General features: G+C 51.9%; 1 protein-coding gene across 2 annotated transcripts; it reads left to right on the top strand.

The window, feature by feature from the left end:
- The first annotated feature begins 319 nt into the window (after positions 1-319).
- Positions 320-21,054, top strand: KCNG4 (potassium voltage-gated channel modifier subfamily G member 4). Of its 2 annotated transcripts, XM_077891027.1 has the most exons (4): positions 320-1,045; positions 1,487-1,693; positions 2,672-3,434; positions 14,057-21,054. In XM_077891027.1, exons 3-4 carry the CDS (start codon positions 2,685-2,687, stop codon positions 14,825-14,827), a joined length of 1,521 nt encoding a protein of 506 aa, XP_077747153.1. In that variant the 5' UTR covers positions 320-1,045; positions 1,487-1,693; positions 2,672-2,684; the 3' UTR covers positions 14,828-21,054. The 2 variants fall into 2 exon arrangements, with proteins under 2 accessions (XP_077747153.1, XP_077747152.1); XM_077891026.1 differs by lacking the exons at positions 320-1,045; positions 1,487-1,693 and adding an exon at positions 1,727-2,571.

Genomic DNA, 21,054 nt, shown 5'->3' with positions numbered 1-21,054 from the left:
GGGAATGACCAAGGACACACAGCATGGTGGTGCAGAGCTGAGGCTAGGACCCAGGTCCTGGAATTGGGCCTCCTCCTCCGGGAAGCCAAACCAGGAAGCCAAACCCACAGCAGAAGCCTCTTCCGTGGCTTCTGATGTGACCTCTCTGAACCATTTCCATAGGTTTTACAAACAAGGAAACTGAGGCTCAGAGGCACTAAGTCACCGGCCCAAGATCACCTGGCTCTTCACCAGGGAGCAGGGGACCTGGGCGTGTGTGACTCCACACTCACCCCTCCTCCTAGTCCAGCACACAGCCTCTGGAGCTCCCACCCGGCACTCGGATGCCGGGCTTCTCTGGCTGAACCTGTCCCTGGGCTGGTGAGAAGCAGGAGAGTCCCCCCGGCAGCCTTTACCCGAGCACCTCCGCATCATCAGCAACCCCCAGAGCCTCCAGAGTGCGGGGACAGGTAGCTGCAGATGCCCCGGCGCTCTGCTCCAAGTCGCCCTCTGCTTCTCCCGAGTTATGCTCCTCCTTGGAGGGGAGGGAAGGACAGCTCTCCTTGCCTCCCAGGCAGTTGGCAGAGCCGCGGCGGCTGCTGCTGCTCCCGGCAGCCTGGTGATGGAGAGATTATTTCTAAGCCATCCCCCCCCCCCCGCCCCCGCTTCTCTTGCAGGACCACACTGGCTGTCCCTGTGGGGCTCGGAGCGCAGAGCCCACTGCTGAAGCAGGACAGCTGGCTGGCGCCTTCCCAGCATGAACCCCTTGGACTCTCACCTCTCACGGGGGAACGGGCTTCGGGGTCCTTGTAAAAACCCCAGCCCACTGCCCGGGGGCCGTGCTGTGGCTGCTGGAGAGAGATGCAGAATGAATGTACCTCTGCTTTCGGGAAGAGGCAAGGCAAGAGAGGTTGGAAACTAACTCTGCCAGAAACTGCCGTGTTCAGAATTTTTCTTTTCTTCTCCTTCATCTCCACCACGAACCTGTCTCTTCTCCGGCCACTGAGACACGGGCTCCCCTCGCCCGGCAGAGAAACAGCTGGAAAAGGTTCCCTGAGACGAGAAGGTGAGTTAAACTTCAGGGGAGGAAGTTAGTGTTTGCTGCAGGGCTGGGGGTTTGCAGGACACTGTTACCATCCTTGTCCAAAGCTCTGTTTTGAACGAATCCCTTTCCTGGGCTCTGGACGGAGTTTTGTGCACCTGCTGTTTCGGGGGGCCGTGGATGGCAAAGTTGGGTCTGCGCAGTGAATGCAGACAGGGCAGGTTTTTTCTTTTCTTCTTCTTCTTCTTTTATCTTTTCTTTTTTTTTTTTTTTTGGTAGTGGTGGTGGGGGCAGTGTTCTAGAAAGAGCCCCAGGCTGGGAGACAGAGTCCAGGGTTGGATTTGGATTCACTGCGTGACCTTGGACAAGTCACTTCAGCTCCCTGAGTCTGGGGCTTTGCACTGGGAAAATGAGAATGCTCGGGAGGGACTCCTCAGATTTCAAAACAGTCTTTTCTCTCTGCAGGCTGCTCATCTTCCTCTGGCCATACGTTGTAAAGGAAGTAATGCATGCAGAGTAACAGAACGCTGCGTGGTGAGCGAGTGTGAAATGCTCGGGCTGTGATTCAACTCTTCGCTGCCTGCCGGAATCCAACTGGCTCTGAAATTGAGAGGAACTTTTATTTCCATTCAGCTGTCGAGTTCTTCTCTTGATTGGAGTGCATATTGGAATGTAAGGTTATAGATGCTCTGGAAACAGCTCTGGCCAGAATGAATAGTGTAGGAAATGGTTGCAGGGTGCCGAGGATGACAGAGGTTTTGGAGATTTTTTTTTTTTTAAATGCACGGGCTACATCTAAAACCCTTATTCTAGTCAAGTGCCTCAAATAAGTCTGAAATGGAGAGAACATTAGAGGCCCCTTCACCTTGCAGATAACAAGACCGAGGTCCAGAGAGGGGGAGTCACTGGTTTAGGGATTCATGGCAAGGGGGGCTACGGCCAGCGCTCCGAGAACGTGGAGCACAGCTGTCATTGATAGCAAAGTCCGAGGAAGCAAATAAGGTCATTGTGGAGCTGCTCCTACGGGGCAGACACTCTGCCAAGCACTGTCACATTCCTTATTACTTTACCTTTCGGTACCTCAGTTTCCTCATCTGTGAAATGAGCATACTAATGTTTATGTCGTGTTGTTGTGGTGGTGAGTTAATATAGAGGAAGCAGGTAGATTGGTGCCTGGCATCTGAGAAGTGTTCTAGAAGTGTTCCGAAGTAACGCCTCATGTATATTATTGCACATAACCCTCCCCGTGCCCAGGGAGATGGGTCCTCAAACTACCCCAGCCTGTAGGGATGACTCACGGAGGCTGAGTAATCCGCCCGGGCCGGCAGTCCCTAAGGGATCAGAACCCAGCGGTGAAGTCAAGAAACACTCTTAAGCTCTATTTTACCAACTGTGCCTTGTAAGTTTGGTACCAGACTTGTCATTGGCATGAATGAAGCTGAGATCAGAGAGGTTAAGCCACATGCCCAAGACTGCAGAGCCTGGAAGTGGCACAGCTCTGACCCGGGAAGGGATGCCATCGTCTCCTTTTGTTCACAGGTAGATCCCAGGTGCGTAAGAGGTGCCCAATAAACCCGTGAAGCAGCGGCAGCAAAGGCAACAGGAGGCAGTGTCCTGGCCCGAGACTGATTTCTCCCCGTTGTCTTGCAGAACATCTCCAGCGATGCCCATGCCCTTCAGAGCCAGGGGGCTGCCTCCCGGCCATGGCCACCGGGCCTCCTGCAGCCCCCTGAGTCCGCTCCTGCCTGGCCCCCTGCAGCCGCCCCCCGCCAAGGGCCTTTACTACCGCAGGGCCCGCCAGGTGGGCGCCCTGGACGCCTCCCCGGCCGCGGACCTGAAGAAGGAGATCCTGGTCAACGTCGGGGGCAGGCGGTACGTCCTCCCCTGGAGCACCCTGGATGACTTTCCGCTGAGCCGCCTGAGCAAACTCAGGTTGTGCCGCAACCACGAGGAGATCTCACAGCTCTGCGATGATTACGACGAGGACAACCAGGAGTTCTTCTTCGACCGGAGCCCCAGTGCGTTCGGCATGATCGTGAGCTTCCTGGCGGCCGGCCGGCTGGCCCTGCTGCGGGGGACGTGCGTGCTGTCCTTCCGGGAAGAGCTGGCCTACTGGGGCATCGAGGAGGCCCACCTGGAGAAATGCTGCCTGCGCGAGCTGCTCAGGAAGCTGGAGGAGCTGGCCGAGCTGCGCCAGCAGGAGACGCTGCACCTGCGGCAGGAGGCCAGGCGCCCCTCGGGGGACCCCTCTCGCTGGGGGGTCTTCATGCACTGGCTGCGGGAGACCGTGGAAAACCCGCACTCCGGGCTCCCCGGCAAGGTCTTTGCTTGTCTGTCCATCCTCTTCGTGGCCACCACAGCGGTCAGCCTGTGTGTCAGCACCATGCCCGACCTGAGGGCCGAGGAAGACAAGGTGAGTGGCCCCTGACCACCGGGCATTGGGCCCAGTGCCCACGGGACTTAGGGGCCCATGAAAATGTCTAAGTATCTTTAAAAACAACAGAAAAAGAGATTATCATCTAGTGTGGATTGGATGCATTTTTAGACCAATGCAGTTGTGAAAGATCATTTTTAATGTTAATTAATTTATTATTATTATTATTATTATTATTATTATATTGGAGGAAAAGGCTCATGGAGGGCCAAGGGCCCACAAAAGTCATGAGGTGGCTTTGCCCCATAGTGGGCACGGTATTCACAAGCCCCCCCATGGTGTTCGTGGGCCAGGCAGGCCCGGCTTGCCTCTCCCGGCTCTGCGGACCACAGGCAAATTGCTTCAACCCCCTGAACCTTGGTTGCATCCTCCGCAAAACGGAGAACCATCGCTGTGAGGGTTCACACACTCCACACACTTACCACGTGTTTGCTGAGCGGCTACTCTGTGCCATGTACTGTCCCTGGCCCAATCCCTGCCTCCTTGAGCCAATGTGGTGGGTATCCCAGCTCCACATTCAGGTGGAGAAAGGGAGGCACCGGGCCTTTAGCTTTTTCCTTGGAGTTACAGAACCAAGATTCTTGGCTCTCAGTTTTCCTGCTTGTTACGTGGGTCCTGAGCCTCCCAGTCAGTCTCACTGGATGGGGGGAACTCAAGGATGAGTTAACTTCTAAGTTACTGTGCCCCAGGAAGCAACAGCAAAATAGGTTATCCTGCCCACTCTTGCTCTCTTTTTCCAGGAACTTGTAGGAGATTCCCCAGGGGCCAAGTAGTCTGAGAAATGACATATGATCTTAACATTTCATTGGGAAGTTTATTAGAGAGCTTGAAACTCAGAACTGGATTTGTTTCCTAATTGAAAATGTTGCTCCTGTCCTGCTCTACATTCCTCCATGGTTCCCCCTCACCCTAATCACGGAACTTACATTACAGCAGATGGAGGGAACTGATAAATAGAACACATATATATGATGAATGAACCCTGTGGATGGCCCATAATTGTCAGTTGACAATTTAAGGGAAGTTCCCTTCCCTTGAAGATATATCCCAGGGCAATATAGTAGAATCTGGAGAACTTTCCAGAAAGAAAGGACTTAAATGGAGAACCAGACCCTGGCTGGCACAGGGTAGGCTCTCAATAAATATGTGTGGGAATAACATGTATCTTGTGCAACCTATAAATGTTTTGTCCTACAGCAAACCAACCAAAATGTTTGACTTTCAAACAGCTTCCCCCCTACCCCACCCCCCCGCCCGGGGGGAGGACTATAGCTCCAAACACAGACATTGTTTTATTCTTTAGCACCAAATCATGTGATTTAAGAGCCTGCTCGTTCGCAGAAATATTTACACTTGGACACTGCAGTAAAAAATTAGGACAAAAATAAGTGGCCTCTGTCCCCCGTCCCCAGAAGGACGCCCTTGATCTCAGCTGCTGAGGAAGGACCCCTAGATTTCCATCAACCTGTTCCTCAGGGATTTCCCAGAAGCCAGGATTTAGAACGTGCAGAGGGACAAGGTCTTTTCAAAGCCTAATACTCTGAAAATTACCCAAGGTTTGAACCTAGGCTTTGTTGACTGGGGACTCTGGAGATCAAATCAGAGGTCACTGGGAAGCCCGCAGGCCCAGCAGGCCCCAGTCTGGGCTCAGGAGCTCCTGGGATAAAAGGAGGTGATGCCCATGGCCCGGGTCCCCATCTGCGCTTTCACCTTGTGGAAACCACCTCTGTGTGTGCTTGCTCCCCGGAGAGAGAGGCTGGGAGGTGCTATCCTCAAAAAAAGTGTGTTTCCCTGTTTAGATGGTAATTTAAAGAACCAGGAGGCTGGGGAGGCGGTCTTTTTTTTTTTTTTTTTTTTCCCAAGACTGCTTTACATTTACATAAAAAGACAATGTTCTCTCTAGCACCAAGCTTGTCCGATATTTCGTATTTGCCCTCAGGGATGTTCAGCTGGCCAGCTGCTTCTGGGGGCAGGCCCTGCCAGGAGGCCTGGGGGCCACATCGTCCTGGGGGCCTAGCAGCATCCATCTGTTCAGATGAATTAACACCACAGGGGTCGACAGACACGCCAGGACTGGGACCCACAGACCTCCTCCATCAGACACGGTGTCGTGCTGGGTGGCAGAGGCAGCTTTCCTTTTGCTTTTCCTTCTGCCTTTTTCCAGTGACCTCCCATGGAGTAAACTTGGCAGTTGGGTCTACACTCAAGGTTGGTAAATTACAAAAGAAGAGGGAGGAGGCCCTGTAGACAACAAGGACCATGCCACGTGCCTAAGCACCTCCCAAGTGCATCCAGCTTTTCCCACTTTCCTTGGAAGAGCTCAACCCGAAAGGGAGGAAAGCACCGTGCTTATTTATGTGCCCTCCATGAGGCTGGCATTGGATCAATGGACTTAATCTTTGAACAACATTTCAAGAAATAGGTCTTACTACCACCTCCATTTTACAGATGAGTAAATTGAGGCTTGGGCAACATTTATCCTTTTCTTTTTTCTTTTTCTTTTTTTTTTTTTTTCATTTATCCTTTTCTAAAGCTCAGTTAGTTATGTGAGCCAGGATTGAGCTCATCTACCAGCTGGTTCTGAAATCTGACTCCTTAGGTCACACAACACCGACTTTCACGGCTTGGCTGCTCTACCTCTGGTCTGGATGCTCAGCTCCGCAGCATTCAGCATCTCTGAGGCCGCTGGGGTTTGAGAAGCACAGCCCTGTCCAGCAGGATGGTTCAGAGTGCAGGTCCTCTGGGTTTGAATCGTGGCCTCACAACTCATGAACTCAGTGATCTCGGGGGAGTCCCTTAGCCTCCATGAGCCTGTTTGGTCATCTGTAAAATGGGGATGCTCCCGGCCCTCCCCCCATGGGATTATAATGAGGATTCAGAGTGATTTGCACACAGCAGTGGGAACAATGCTGATGCGTGAGAGGCATTTAATAAACATCAGTCCCATTACATTCACTCGTTAGGTCCTGGTCGACAGGATATCACAACGTCCCCCCTTCCCTTCATTCAGCAAGCTATTGAGTGCCTACAAATGATGCTCTTCTAGGCGCTGGAGACAGTAAGATACATTTCCTACCTTCCTGGAGCACTTATGCTGGCCATCCCGGTCCCTGGTTTTTAATCGAGGTGAAAATCACATAAGGTAATATTAACCACCCAAAGCTAGACGGCCCGGTAGCATTCGGTACATTTACAATATTGTACAGCCTCCACCTCTATCAAATTCCAAAACATTTCCGCTACTCCAAAATAAAACCCCGTCCCCATTAGCACTCACTCCCCAATCCCTCCCCACCCACCCAGCAACCAGCGCTGGGCCTTCCGCCTCCGTGAATTTCTCTATTCCAGACATTGTACGCAAACGGAATCACACCCCTGTGGCCTTCTGTGACCCCCTCTGTCACTCAGCGTGGTGTTTTCAGAGCCCATCCGCGCCGTAGACTGTACCAGGCTGGGCCAGCACAGGATGAAGATCCTTCTGAGGGCCCAGTAATATTCCACTGTCGCTGCAGGCCACAGTTGGCTTATCCCATCATTCAGGGACGAGTGCCACCGTCTCCGAGGCTCCACGCTTCCCTCTGCCTGTGTCCTCGGTCATGACGATCAAGCTGGTCATTCATCCCCAGCCCCCTTGCCATGTGGCCACGGCCCTGGCCGGACAGCTGGGCTGGTCAGGGCACTTCCCTCCCTCTGGATGGAGCACCTGCTCCGCCTCTCCTGACCGGTGCCTTCCTCCCTGCTGCTACCCGGATCCAGCAGCTAGGCAGTAGCCAGCGCGCCAGGGAGAGGAGCCAGGATCTCTAGCTCCTCGCGGCAGAGTTCAGATCCCAGCATTGCCGCGCCCTGGCTCCGCCCTGAGACCAGTCACCGTCCTGTCCTGTGCCTCTGTTTCCTCACCTACTCAGAAGCCGGTGCTGAGGACCGAACGGTCCTAGCCGTCACGCACCCACCAGCAGGGAGCCACCCCTGGCTGCGTTGACACCCCCTTAGGGACTCAGCTCACACCCCTCTGGCTCCTCCACCTGCCCGTCCGCTTGGCCCATCAGCCTCTCCCAGCCACGGTGAGCAGCGGGTGGCTCAGACGTCTTCTCTGTTTTATTCTCCATTCAGTCGTGTGTTCAGCAGACCTTTCCCGAGGGCCTCCTCTGTGCCCGAGACCCAGTGGTGACAAGTACGGGCACAAGCCTCTCTCTAGCCCCAGCTCAGCCTTCGCTCGTTTCTCCTCCACTTTAGATTCTAGTCCTGCCCTGGAGGTTTGCTGGGGGCGTTCAGGGACCTTGCTGTGGGAGATGCGCGCTGATCCCAGCGGCGCAAAGCGCTCTCCCTCCTGCCTGTGCTTCCAACATCTTGCTAAGGGCCGGGGAAAGGAGGACGCAGACAGATTTTTTTAAACACCAGGTGGAACTATAGGGGCCCCTCGCTGGAACGATGCCCTTTCTTGGGTGGGTCACCGAAGTCACCCCGTGGGGTGCCATTTCCACCGCCTTCCCTTTCACGGAAAGCCTCATGCTGGAGCCAGCTCACCCTCCCCTGCCACTTTCTCAGATCATGAATCAGCTCCATAAAGAACTGCCTCGCTCTCAGTAGCTTCCCCGTGTTTGGTGACATTTGGTGATTGCTCCAGGGGATTCTTCTTAATCTGGCTTTTCGGTTTTGGGTTTTCTTCTTCCCTCTCCAGCTTCGTCTCCCTATATCATCTGCCCTATATGGGCAGCGTTCCCCACTCCCTGGACAGGACCTACTCCTCCTGCTTCACTGTGGCTCACCTGCTCTTCCTGCTTCATCACACGCCCCTGGCTCCATGCCTGACCCCGACCCCCACCTGCCCTCTGGCCCATGCTCCCAGAGCCCCTGTATTCTAGAGCTGGGGTGCAGGAAAGAGAGGGGCAGAAAGGAGCATGACCCCGGGGGGAGAGAGGATAGAGAGAACTGGCTCCCAGGGAAGGGGTGAGCCGGGCCGAGGAATGAGTCAGCAGGGCGAGGAAGCCACTCTGGACCACAGGCCGGGGCATGGATAGAGGAATTTGCAGGCAGAAAGGAGAAGACCTGAGCTGCTAAGCAGATAGGGACAAGCGCTGAGCTACCAGGGGGTGGCAAGTGCCTGATTCGGGCCTACTTCCATGGCCCCAGGGTGTGAGGAAAGCTCCAAGGTCAAGACTCTGGCCCCGAGTCCCTCCCAGATGGTGTTTCTGGAACTGGCCCTTCCTGCACCTGCATCATCTGCGGGGCAGACTGTCCATATGGGCCCCCAGCGACAGTGGTCTGCCCTTGCAGAGCCCTGCCTGTCCTCTGACCCCAGGGCTGTTCCTAAGCCTAAAGGCTCAGGGCAAAGTCGTGGGGCCCCTCAGTGCCTCACCCACCGACCTGCCTAGCTCAGGCTCGGGCCCTGGCTTCTTTTTTATTAAGACATAATCCGTATCCTACTAGGTCCCCTTGTAGAGTGCACACATCAGGGGTTTTTAGGGTATACTTAGGGGATCATCTCTTCTGTCCCAGAACATTTTCATCCTCCCACAAAGAAACCCTGCGCCCCGTCCCAGTGTTCCCCATTCTCCCGAGCCCCCTTGGCCCCCGGCAATCATCAGCATACTTCTGCCTTTTCTGGACATTTTCTGTAAACGTGGTTTTCTTTTGCATGTGGCTCTCTTCACTGAGCCAAGGGCTATTCATCCACGCTGTAGCAGGTATCAGAGCTTCCTTTTTAGGGCTGAATAATATTCCACTGTGTGGATACAGCACAGGTTGGTTATCCATTCATTAGCTGATGGGTATTTGTGTTTGATTCTGCTTTTGGCTGCTGTGGATAAAGCAGCTGTGGACACGTGTGGACAAGTTTTTGGGTAGAAGGATGTTTTCAATTCCTTCTGGTGTTGAAGGAATATCCAAGTGTAGAATTGCCAAGTCATACAGCAAACGTGTTTATTGTTTTTTTTTTTTTCTTTAAACATGTATTTATTTTTGAGAGAGAGAGCAGGAGAGGAGCAGAGGGAGAGGGAGAGTCATAGCAGACTGTGCTGAGATCATGACCTGAGCTGAAACCAAAGGTCTGGAGCTTAATGGACGTGTGTTCAATTTCTGAGGAGCCACCACCCCCTGTCCCGCAGCTGCTGCACCATTTAGATTCTCACCCGAATGCTTGGCATTCCAGCTTCTGCACAGACTCACCCACACTTAATACTTGGTCCTTATGCTCCCAGCCTTCCTAGTGAGTGTGGTGGCATCTGATTGAGGTTTTGATTTCTTTTTTTTTAAGATTTTATTTATTATTCATGAGAGACACACAGAGAGAGGCAAAGACATAGGCAGAGGGAGAAGAAGCCACCCTGCAGGGAGCCCAACGTGGGACTTGATTCCGGGACCCTGGGATCATGTCCTGAGCTGAAGGCAGATGCTCAACCAGAGCCACCCAGGTGTCTCTCGGTTTTGATTTCTGACCTTGATTGGTTTTCTAACTTTTCATGGTCAAAAATGAGACACATTTATGAAGTAAACAGAATGATGTTGAACCCCCAAGGATCCATGACTCAGTTTCCACCATGAGTCACTCTTGTTCTTTCCTGCTCCACTCCCTCCCCCACCCCAATCACTTATTATTACTGCCATTCACTTCAGTTTTATTTGTAAAATGTACACTCAGTGAAAGGGATAGATCTTAGCTGTACAACTGAACAACTGCGTATGCCCGCATCACCCGCACCTTCTGTTTAACATAGGAAATTCCTGTTCGCCTGGAAAGCTCTCTCGTGTTCCCTCAGAGCCCATCCCTACCCCACACAGAGGTGGCCGCTGTTTGGGTGATTTTGTCCACTGTCTTGAATGTCACATAGATGGAAGAGTGCATCCTCCTCTGCATGTGAGAGCACCCACGGCGTGGCATCGCTCACCCTCTGGTCTTCATAGACCTGACTCGCACTCTTGGCTGCATGGAGCAATCAGAGCAGACCTCTATCCACCGGTGGTGAGGCCCCTCAGGGAGGTGACATCCATCTTGGTTTGCCCAGGACCATGGGGCTCTGGTGACCTGGCACTTTCTGTGCTCAGAGCAGGAAAGATGTGGACAAATCAGGACTAGTTGTTCACCCTACTTACAAAATACAACCAAAAGCTTCCTCAGAGAAAAAGAAAGTTTTTGATTTCCCTCCTATTTTTCTCCAAACGTGGCTGGCCTAGGAATCATTTCCTTGGCTCAGACCCCATAAATCCCCACCTCAAAGGGGACATTTCTCAGAGGACTGGTGCTGGGAGGGTGGTTTCAGGATTTGAGCAGAGTAGCAGCACAGGGTGGTGATGCAGCAGAGGGCTTGCTGCAGTGCAGGGAGGTGGCCGGCAGGCCAGGCCAGAGGGAGGTGGGTAGTGCATGCCTTGAATAGCCAAATGCCCACACAGAGGCAGAGGAGCACCCGCAGAGCCTGTGCACCTCTCAGGAGTCACCTTCTTGAGCTATTGAGTCAATGGTCTGGAAAGGTTCTTCCCAGGCTACCAGAAGTCCTGAAGCCAAGGAGAAAACTTCCAGAATGTTACAACAGTGGCCTTGTAGGGGCAATCTGGCCCAGAGTCTGAAAAACTCCCAGATGCCATTGAGTCAACTGCAGGGCTTGCCAAAATGCAGATTCATGGGCCCCATTCCAGGGTTTGATTTTGTGGTGAGAGCCCAAGAATCTGCATATGTAACAAGCACTCTGGGTGATTCTGATGCAGGGTGTGCTAAATCCACTTTGAGAAATACTGTTCCAACCTCTTCACTGGAAACTGAAGCACAGAGAGAGGCAGGGACCACTACAAGGTCACACAGCAAGTCTGCAGCAAGACTAGGGAGTCAGGGCCCAAAACTTGTGGCACTCCAGGATTCTTTTTTTTTTTTATTGTATTTATTTATTCATGAGAGATATTATAGAGAGAGAGGCAGAGACACTGGCAGAGGGAGAAGCAGGCTCCTCGCAGGGAGCTCAATGTGGGACTCGATCCCCAGACCTCGGGATCATGCCCTGAGCTGAAGGCAGAAGCTCAACCGCTGAGCCATCCAGACATCCCACACTCCCAAATTCTGAAGCAAACCCTAGATGGTCAGGGCAAAGACCTCTTGTATGTTTGAGAAGTTCTTCCCCTTCCTGTAAAATCCAGGGAAAGGAGAAGGGTACTGTTGCCCTTGTACTGACCAGGCCGGCTGTGCCCATAACCAGTGGATCATCTCACAAGGATAGCTACCGTGGTAGATACAGTGAGAGATACAGTGCATCATCTGTAACCTGTGCATCATCTCGCACACATAGCCACAGTATATCGTGTGCCTGCAGGTGCAACAGCCTGCTCACTTCTGTGTGCTCATTTCCATTCACCACACTTCTCCCAGTGTAGAGAACCACAAGTCCAGAGAAGACAATGGATCTGCAGTCAGTGGAAGTGTGGGATTTGAACCTGAGTCACAGACACAGACAGGCACATTGAGATGGAGACAGACCACCCCATTTTCTCTCTTCCTCCAGCCTCTAGACATAAAAAGAGCATTTCGTTTCAATTCCATATTCCTGTGGGCGCAGGCAGTGGAACTAAATTCTTTTTCCACTTCAGAGGTTTTTAATCCAAAGAAAACTGAAGTTGTCAACATCTTACTTTCCACTCAGGCAACTAGCTTTGGTCATTCATTCACTCATCCATCATATATATATATATATATATATATATATATATATATATATATATGTGTGTGTGTGTGTGTGTGTGTATATATATATATATACACACATATATTACTTCTGGAAAGTTCTACGGCACAGATTCAAACCTCAATCAACTAAATTAAGATTCTGAGGTCCTAACCAGGACATCAGGGGGTTTCAAAGCCCCCAGATGATTCTAATGTACAGCCAAGGCTCAGAACCACTGTGCCAGACCAGAGCTCCTTGAACTTTGATGTGCGCATGAATCACTTGAGAGATTGTTAAGATGCAGGTTTTGATTCCTTAGGGCTGGGGTGAGGCCCACGATTCTGTGTTTCTTACAAGCTCTCCAGGGAAGCTGATGCTTTTGGTCCGAGGGCCATGCTTTAAGTGGCACAGGGGCCAATGGAACTCTCTATTGGGAGCCAGGAGCCAGGCAGGGAGCATGAATGATGCAACAGTGAATCCACAGTAGCCCCCACCTAGCTGCAATCTCCAGAGGGCAACAGACCCTGTGTGAATAGTTGCAATCATCCATCACAGGGCTGTACCGGGGACACAGGAGCTCTCTCTGCCCCACCAGGCTCCAATCTCCCAGAATTGACATCTGCTTCTCTACTACTTTAACCCCGGAGCCTCGGAGCCTAGTACAGATGAGCCCTCCATGCATTTTTGTTGGATGAATGAATGAAGAATGGTAGGTAAGGAAGTTACAAAATACCATGCAGTGGCTGAGAGATCATCTACTATGTACGTGAGCTCAGGCAAGTCATTTCACTGCTTGGAACCATATCCTCGGCATAAAATGGGGTCACATTGCCTGCTCATGACATCACATGTAGCAGAAGTGACAACACTAGAACAATGCATGGAACACAAAAGGGGCTTAGATTAGTGAAGGTGAAGGTTGGTTGCTATAACAAAGAGGCCCCAAGATAGAATGGCTTTAAACAAAATAGATATTGGGTGGTGGGCACCTGGATGGCTCAGTAGTTAAGCATCTGCCTTTGGCTCAGGTCGTGATCCTGGGGTCCTGGGATTGAGTTCTGCATCGGGCTCCATGCAGGGAGCCTGCTTCTCCCTCTACCTATGTCTCTTACTGCCTCTCTCTCTGTGTCTGTTGTAAATAAATAAATAAAATCTTTAAAAAAATGACAAGAAAACAAAATAGATATTGGGGCCCCAACTCTTGATTTCGGCTCAGATCACGACCTCAGGGTTATGAGACGGAGCCCCGCATCTGGCTCTGCACTCGGTGTGGAGTCAGCTTGAGATTCTCTCTCCTACTCCGTCTGCCCCTCCCCTCCCGAAAATAAAATTAAAAAAAAAAAAAGATACTGATTTCTCTTGCAAAGAGGGATGAGGTGAGTGAGCAGCTCTCAGTTGGAGACTCAAGATTGTTTCCACTCCATCCCACTTCCCACTCCATCCTCTCCTGGGGCATTGGTCCAATCTGTAGGTTCTAGGCTGGGTTGCAGGGCCATGTGGGTTGCCCCAGCTGACAATGAAAAAGTATGTAGGAACTCACACCAACATCCTAAGTCCTGGGATGGGAGGTGGCACACATCACTTCTGTTCACATTTCATGAGTGGGTTCTTTGTTATTTGGCCACACTTTGCTGCAAGGGAGGCTGGAAAGGGTGGTCCCCGATCTAGCTGACTGGCCACGTGCCCGGCCACAACTCGAGAGCTATCTAAAAAGGGGATTTTGAGAGTCTACAGCACACGGAGCTCAATTGAGATCGAGAGATGATAGGTAATATACAAACAGAGAAAAACTATATGGTATAAATAGAATCTATATAGAACCTATAGATATATATGGTATTGATACTGATGTCGATGTCACTACAGATACAAGGAGTCACTTCTCGGCATGGTTTCTTCCTCCCTTCCCAGCACTGCCGCCCACCACTCTCATCCTGCATTTTATCGCCTCCCCAGGGTGAGTGCTCTCAGAAGTGCTACTATATTTTCATCGTGGAGACGGTCTGCGTGGCCTGGTTTTCCCTGGAGTTCTGTCTGCGGTTTGTCCAGGCCCAGAACAAGTGTGAGTTTTTCCAAGGCCCCCTGAACATCATCGACATCCTGGCCATCTCCCCGTACTACGTGTCCCTGGCGGTGTCGGGCGAGCCCCGGGAGGATGGCGAGAGGCTGGGCGGGGGCTCGTACCTGGAGAAGGTGGGGCTGGCGCTGCGGGTGCTGCGGGCGCTGCGCATCCTCTACGTGATGCGCCTGGCCCGCCACTCGCTGGGGCTGCAGAGCCTGGGCCTCACCGTGCGCCGCTGCACGCGCGAGTTTGGCCTGCTCCTCCTCTTCCTCTGCGTGGCCGTCACCCTCTTCTCCCCTCTGGTCTACGTGGCCGAGAACGAGTCCGGGCGGGTCCTGGAGTTCACCAGCATCCCGGCCTCCTACTGGTGGGCCGTCATCTCCATGACCACGGTGGGCTACGGAGACATGGTCCCGCGCAGCGTGCCGGGCCAGATGGTGGCCCTCAGCAGCATCCTGAGTGGGATCCTCATCATGGCCTTCCCAGCCACATCCATCTTCCACACCTTCTCGCACTCCTACCTGGAGCTCAAGAAGGAGCAGGAGCAGCTCCAGGCGCGCCTTCGCCACCTGCAGCACGCCGCCACGGCCAGTGAACACGAACTCCTGGGTGACGTCGACGACCTGGTCCCAGAGGGCCCCTCCTTGCCCACTAACTACATTTAACTCAAAACCCTCCATGAAAAGGGCAGGACTGCAACTCAGCGCCCTCAGCTGACCCAGCTAGAGAACACCAGGTGTAGACCGTCTGGTAGGATGTTTCTAGAGCTCCAGGGTCTCTCCCAAAGCTGGGAGGGGCTCAAGGCCACAGCTGTTTGCTTGTTGTGATTCTTGACCCAACCGGCCATGGCAATTCTGGCTATCATTATGGATGCTCCCTGCCTTTTCCCCCCTCTCTGCACCTTGCTGAGCACATTGGCTCTTTCTGTTAGGTCAGCCATCCTCCACTCCTCTTCCTCCCCTGCAGTCTTCCATGCCCCAGGCTGGGTTCTGGATGCACAGAACTGACCCTACAGAACTCCATTCCTCCCCCTGAGGCTCTCTTTCCAGGCTCACCCTACCAACAGGAACCAGAGGGGTCAGTCACTGCAAACCCCTCTGATCAGATATCGCCACCCAGCCCTATCGCAGGTTCCAGCAGAGATCAATATGTCCTCTCCCCACTCACCATCGCCAGTGGCATTTCCCGAATGCTGCTGCCTCCTCCCCGGCTCTGGAAGCTTTTAGCCAAGAAGGCAGAACTGGCCTCAGTGCTAAACCCCATATTGGGAGCTGGTGGCCTGCCATTCCTCCTGATGTGCCTGGGACCTGGGCAGGCATGCCACTTGCCAGCACAGCAGGCCCTCCTTGGCCAATTGGACTCTTATTGGGACATTCTCCAATTATCCAGCTCTTGGCCCTGACAGAGGCTAACTCTTGCAGGGCACTGCATTGTCCCTGGAGAGAACCATTCCTGCTGCTGGTTCCTCCAGCCCTGAAGAGACCTCGGCTTTCCACCCTCAGCTCAGCCAGCCACCGCAGATGCAGTATAGCTTCAGTGCAGAAATGTGAGCAGCCTTAGAATCTGCCCCTTGCCGCCATGCACGACCAGTGTAAATTCCTCCGCTTTTATTTAAGTATGTTTGTCAATTTAGGTATTCATTCACGAACAGATTCAGCCCTTTGCATCCAGTGGAGGAAGCAGAGGCAGGATCAAGTTGTTCAAGCTAAAAGCAGTGTGTGCTGAGGCCAGAACCATGAATCCTGAGCCACCAGCTCACAGAGGGCTTCACCCAGACCCAGGAGGGGTTGAATGAGGAGGAATGTTCTGGGAGCTAAAGTTGGGAGGGGGTGGGAATGGGAAGGTGGTAGGCTGTGAGGGCTGAGCAGAGGATCTGGGCTTTCTGGTAGATGCTGGAGGAAGCAGTGCTGTGGCTACACAGCAGGTGTGGATGAAGACGGTTAGGCAGCGTGCAGGGAGACCAGCGTGGGGCAGAGAATGACCAAGTGGCTCAGACAGGTTCTGAGGACCTCCTTCCTCTAATTATTAGTTGTATGAGGAGTGCCACGTCCTGGTGTCACTTATTTTCTGGGGGAGGCCTCGATGGCACCTTCCTTGAATGACACAGCTGTGCACATTACAGTTGGCTGGAAACCCACTGCAGAAGGCGCACTGGGACATGCACCACATGGAATGGTGGTGGTGAGGTTGTCAGGGATGGGTGGATCCAATGTCATCTGTGTGTAAGCACGTCAGTGTTTCATCATCGGAGACAGCTTGCCTGCTCTTCATTCATTCTGCTGGCATTTAGTGCAGGCCCACCATGTGCCAGTCACCTGCCTTCCTCTGACTGCAACACCAGGCACCACGCCGGCTCTGGCCCAGGGCAGCATCCTGTACAAGCATCTGGCTGCAAGCTAGCCTCATCCCAAGGGTAGCCCTCATTCCCTTCTGGGAACCCTCCCAGCTGAGAGGGTAGATGCCTCCATCCCTCCAGACCCTCCAAATCTACAGGTTGACCCCAGTCCTTCCCACACTGACATTTCACCAAGGAAGTTCTTTGCAGAGTGGCACGGTGGTCACACACAAGGAAAGCCCCTCTGTAAAATCCCTACCCCATGCCATCTGCCCCAGGAAGTGAATAGCACAGTCTCATGAGCTTTGGGTGCTTGTGACCTGAATGCTCACTCAGGCCCTGATTTTCACTCTCTGTGACTGTAACTCCTTTCCCTCTGCCATATGTGGGGCTTTGGCCAGATCTGTGATTTTTCTGACAGGGGCTCTGGCAAGACCCTCGGGGTTGCTTTGTGCACAGAGAGCTCTGCATCCCAAGGTAAAACATTTGAAAAGAATGATTTTGAAAAGGATGAAGAATTTCTAGACACCCTCCCACCTCTAGCCAGGTCCCCTTGAATTGAGGTGGGGAGCTCACCTCCAGAACCAAGGAAGAATCCTCGACAGCCCGTAGAAGGCCTGGGAGCCACATCGGACCCCACACCCGGCCCTCCCTCTTCTCCTGGGAGGCCTTTTTTTCTGTGCTGCATGTGTGCCTGGTGCAATAATTCCTCACTGCAGTTCTGCCCATCCTGTGATGGCTTCCACCTAGGCAGCTCCATTCTCTTCTGGTTCATATTCCAGCCATCTGAGCAAAAGGGTGCCAGGACTAAAAGAAACCTAGGTAAGCCCATCCCCAACCTTACAAGATCCTACAGCATCTTAATACATGCCCGGTGGAAATTCTACCAAATTAGAAGTGGAAAATTAGAATTGATTGCTCACATGTGGGGCTTAATTAAACGCTCTATTTTTTCTCCCCAGTAATAGCCCCAGGGACTGGTCTAAGTAGAATTTGTCTAGCCAGCTTCCCTTCATGCTGATTGGATGGGATAGAGATGACAAGTGAGTTGCTAGGTGGTCTCTTCCTCCCCATTGGCTGAAAGGAGTCTTACCAGTCCCTTAAGGGCTTGTTTTCTCTGAGGTCAATGGGCATGAGTGCAGCCAAAGGTTGAAATTTTCCAGCCAAAGGCAAAGGGTAGCTGGCCCTTTACTTCAAGCAATTTCATGTTGTGTCATAGACGTAGCTCCCGCAGATCATTTTATTATTATTATTATTGTTATTATTATTATTTTAATTGAAGTGCAGTTGACACACAATGTTACATTAGTTGCAGGTGTACAACACAGTGATTGAACAAGTCTATACATTATGCTGTGCGCACCCCAAGTGTGGCTACCATCGGGATAACTTTAAAATGTTGGTCTCTAACCAGAGTCGAGCCCAAGAAGTGACTTGGGGATGGATAGGTTAATTCTTCAACCTGGTGCCAGTGGGGGCTCCACCCACTGACTCTATTTTGAAGGCTTATAGGACTTGAGAAATTGGTAACTGGACAGCTCATCAGAATACTATGTAAGCAGGGAGCTTCCATGAGGGGGTCTGTGAACCTCTGGAGATTATGTGAATCTCAAAGTACATAGCTTCAGAAACCAGTCCAACAATTTTTATCAGATCCTCAAAGGAATCCATGGCCCCTATGAAAGGATAAGAAATTACTAAGTAAATTAAGTCTCATATTTTAAGGTGAAGGGACCAAGGCTCAGAGAGGGAGAGCCACCTGCCCAAGGCCACACAGCCAGTTTACTTCATTAAATCCAAGCATCCTGGTTTCCAGCAGAATACTCTTTCTCGTGTACCATGCTTTAGCACTTAGGCTCTTCTGAAGGGGGCCCAAGCCCTCAAAGAAAACATTCAAGACAAGAGTACAACAAGAATATAATTTTGCCGTGCTACCCTGAGTAGAGTAAGCAGGGTTGTGTTGGGGTACCTCCGGCACAAGCTGTCACCCTTCCTTTGTCATATCACAGTGGATATGGTGACTGATTCCACTGGCCCTTCCTTTTCTCACTGATCCCATGGAGAGGTTGGACCAGGTGGTTAGGAAAGTCCCTCCAGGCTTGGACAGAATGTGATTCTGGGTAGCAACTTTCACTGCAACAATCTATGCCACGGAGGGCCAGGTAAGACGCCAGGAGAAAGGTAAAATAAACAAACCATAGTCCCTGACTGTCCACAGAACTACTCCCTTAGCAAAAATCATCAAGTAGTTCAAGTTTGAATAGAAAGTCACTGAGATCTCTGTCCACCAGCTGCCCACCTTGTTCCTACCCACCCACCTGGGCTCCTGGCCCCCAACCTGAGGCCTGCAGGTGCCTGGCTAAGCAGCTGTGCCTGCCAGCGCCTGCCTCTCACCAGGGGCACTGGACGCTGATAACTCCTCCTCATACTGATACGTGAATAATGGGCTGCACTTCCTGAGTGATTACTAGTCACTAGGCAACTGATTCTTTAACATTTTATTTGGGAAACATCAAACAAAAAATTTGCAAGAACAAAACCAGTACGTACATGCAATACCTGAATACACCTCTTTTTTTAAAGCATGTTTTGCCATTTGCTTTGCTTTATCATTTACTATCGTTTTATTATATATAAATAGTAAATTTTTTTGACCATTTGAGAGCAAGTTGACTACATCACAGCCCTTTTAGAGCTTTGCTTTTAGAACTTTAGATTGTAGGGGCGCCTGGATGGCTCAGTCCGTTAAGCATCCTACAGTTGGCTTTGGCTCAGGTTGTGATCTCAGGGTCCTGGGATGGAGCCACCCCACACACTTGGGGCTCCACATTCTGCAGGGAGTCTGCTTCAGGTTTCTCTGTCTCCCCCTCTCCCTGCTTGTGCTCGCTCGCTCTTGCTCTCTCTCTCCCTCTCAAATAAATAAATAAATAAGTCTTTAAAAAAAAAAAAAACAACTTAAGAATGTAGCACTAGAAGGTCTGTCAGAAAACCATCAGTCCAAGAATTCTTAGCAGAGAGTTTCCAAGACGGCCAGTGAGCCTCTGGAGGTGACAAGCCACAAAGCATGTACGTACATGCATTTCAGAGTGTGAAATGTGAAGTGATTTCTTGGATTCTCAAAGGAATCCATGATTCACCCAAAAAATAAAGGGGGGGGAAGCCCGAAAGTAAATCACCTCTTTCATTTTAAGGTGGAGAGCCAAAGAGACCTGGAATATTCGGGAGCAGGGGGGGGTCTCCCTCTTAAGAACAAGGATATTCTCAGTTACCAACATCAGGACATTTAACCTTGGCACAATATTTTAATCTAACCTATTGTCTGTTCCAATTTTGTCAGTTGACAAAATAATATCCTTTACAGCTTTTCCCTCAGCAGGACAGGTCCAGCATTGACTGGAGAAGGCATTTATGCGGTCTATCTCTTTAGCTTCCTGTAATCTGGACTGTTCCCACAGCCTTCTGTGGAATTTCTGACGCCGAAGTCTGGGATGAATATAGCCCTTCCTTTCTAATAGAATGTGCCTCATTTTGTGTCTGTCCCGTATCTCTGCATGCCCAGACTGAGGCTCTGCACCCCCAGCCAGCCTCGGCATCCATGTGCTGGTGTCCCTCTCAGGGTGTCACATCCAAGGGCACCGTGCCCCTCATTGAGGATGTGCAAACCCTTTGTCTGGGAGGTGACCCCAGGAAGTGCTGGCATGGGGTGGAAAGTAAGAAAGGGAAAGGGAGCCAGGGAGAGCTGGCTGGGCCCAAAGGCATTCAAAGAAAAACAGAATTAATTGACTGTGATCATGCAGGCCAGGTAGGATGTGCCAGAAGGCCAGGTGTGCATAGGCCACGCCTGGGAGGAGGAGAGAGTGTCCTCCCTGCAGATGAACTAGTCCCTGAGGCTCAGAGCAGGACTTCTCTCTTCACCTGTGACCAGGAGGGGACCCGGTGGTGCCCTTCCCTGACCTGCCAGTTGGGGAGCAGCCGGGCCCACAGATTCTTAGAGCGAAAGAATCTGCCCATTTTACACGTGTGGATGTGAGGGCTGAGGGAGGGGATGTAATGGGGCAAACCACACAGCCCGAATTGGCAAAGCCGGGCCTGCCAGGCTGGTGCCCTCGGCTCTGATCCTCGGCCGGCACCTGCTCTATCCGGCATTTGATGTCTAACCGAAGGGGCACCTCCAGGAACATGATGTTGGTTAAAAATAGAACAAAGGGCTGTCCCCGAGAGCCCTGTGGCTCCCTGGTCATCCAAGGGGCCCTGGCTGAGGCTGTGCTCACAGCCCTGCTCCAAACAACACGTGAAAAACGTGGCGTGACTTTCATAACTCACCTTTGCTCTAAGCGGGACAAAACCAAGGGCGACTGGGAACGGGATGAATTTGGGCGCCCCGTGCTAAAATTAGCCAATCTTGCAGTTCAAAGGCTTCCATGTACTTGGCCAATGACCAGCTTAAACTAAGATCCCCTGAGGAGCTCAGCGGTGTCACCTGGCGCCTTCCTAAGCTTCAGGGCTCCCGCGCACCCTGCGACTCCGAGAGAAACATTAAACAATGTTAAAAAGTGA

The sequence above is a fragment of the Canis aureus genome, chromosome 3 (assembly GCF_053574225.1).
Source record: "Canis aureus isolate CA01 chromosome 3, VMU_Caureus_v.1.0, whole genome shotgun sequence".
Taxonomy (NCBI): Eukaryota; Metazoa; Chordata; class Mammalia; order Carnivora; family Canidae; genus Canis; species Canis aureus.
Note: the sequence above shows the minus strand (reverse complement) of the source record. Positions and strands in the feature narration are given on the sequence as shown.

Coding starts and splice junctions, on each gene's coding strand:
- KCNG4 (XM_077891026.1), top strand. CDS start 2,450: ATGAATGAAGCTGAGATCAGAGAGGTTAAGCCACATGCCCAAGACTGC. Junction 2,572..2,671: donor TGTTCACAGGTAGATCCCAG/GTGCGTAAGAGG, acceptor GTTGTCTTGCAG/AACATCTCCAGCGATGCCCA. Junction 3,435..14,056: donor TGAGGGCCGAGGAAGACAAG/GTGAGTGGCCCC, acceptor TCGCCTCCCCAG/GGTGAGTGCTCTCAGAAGTG.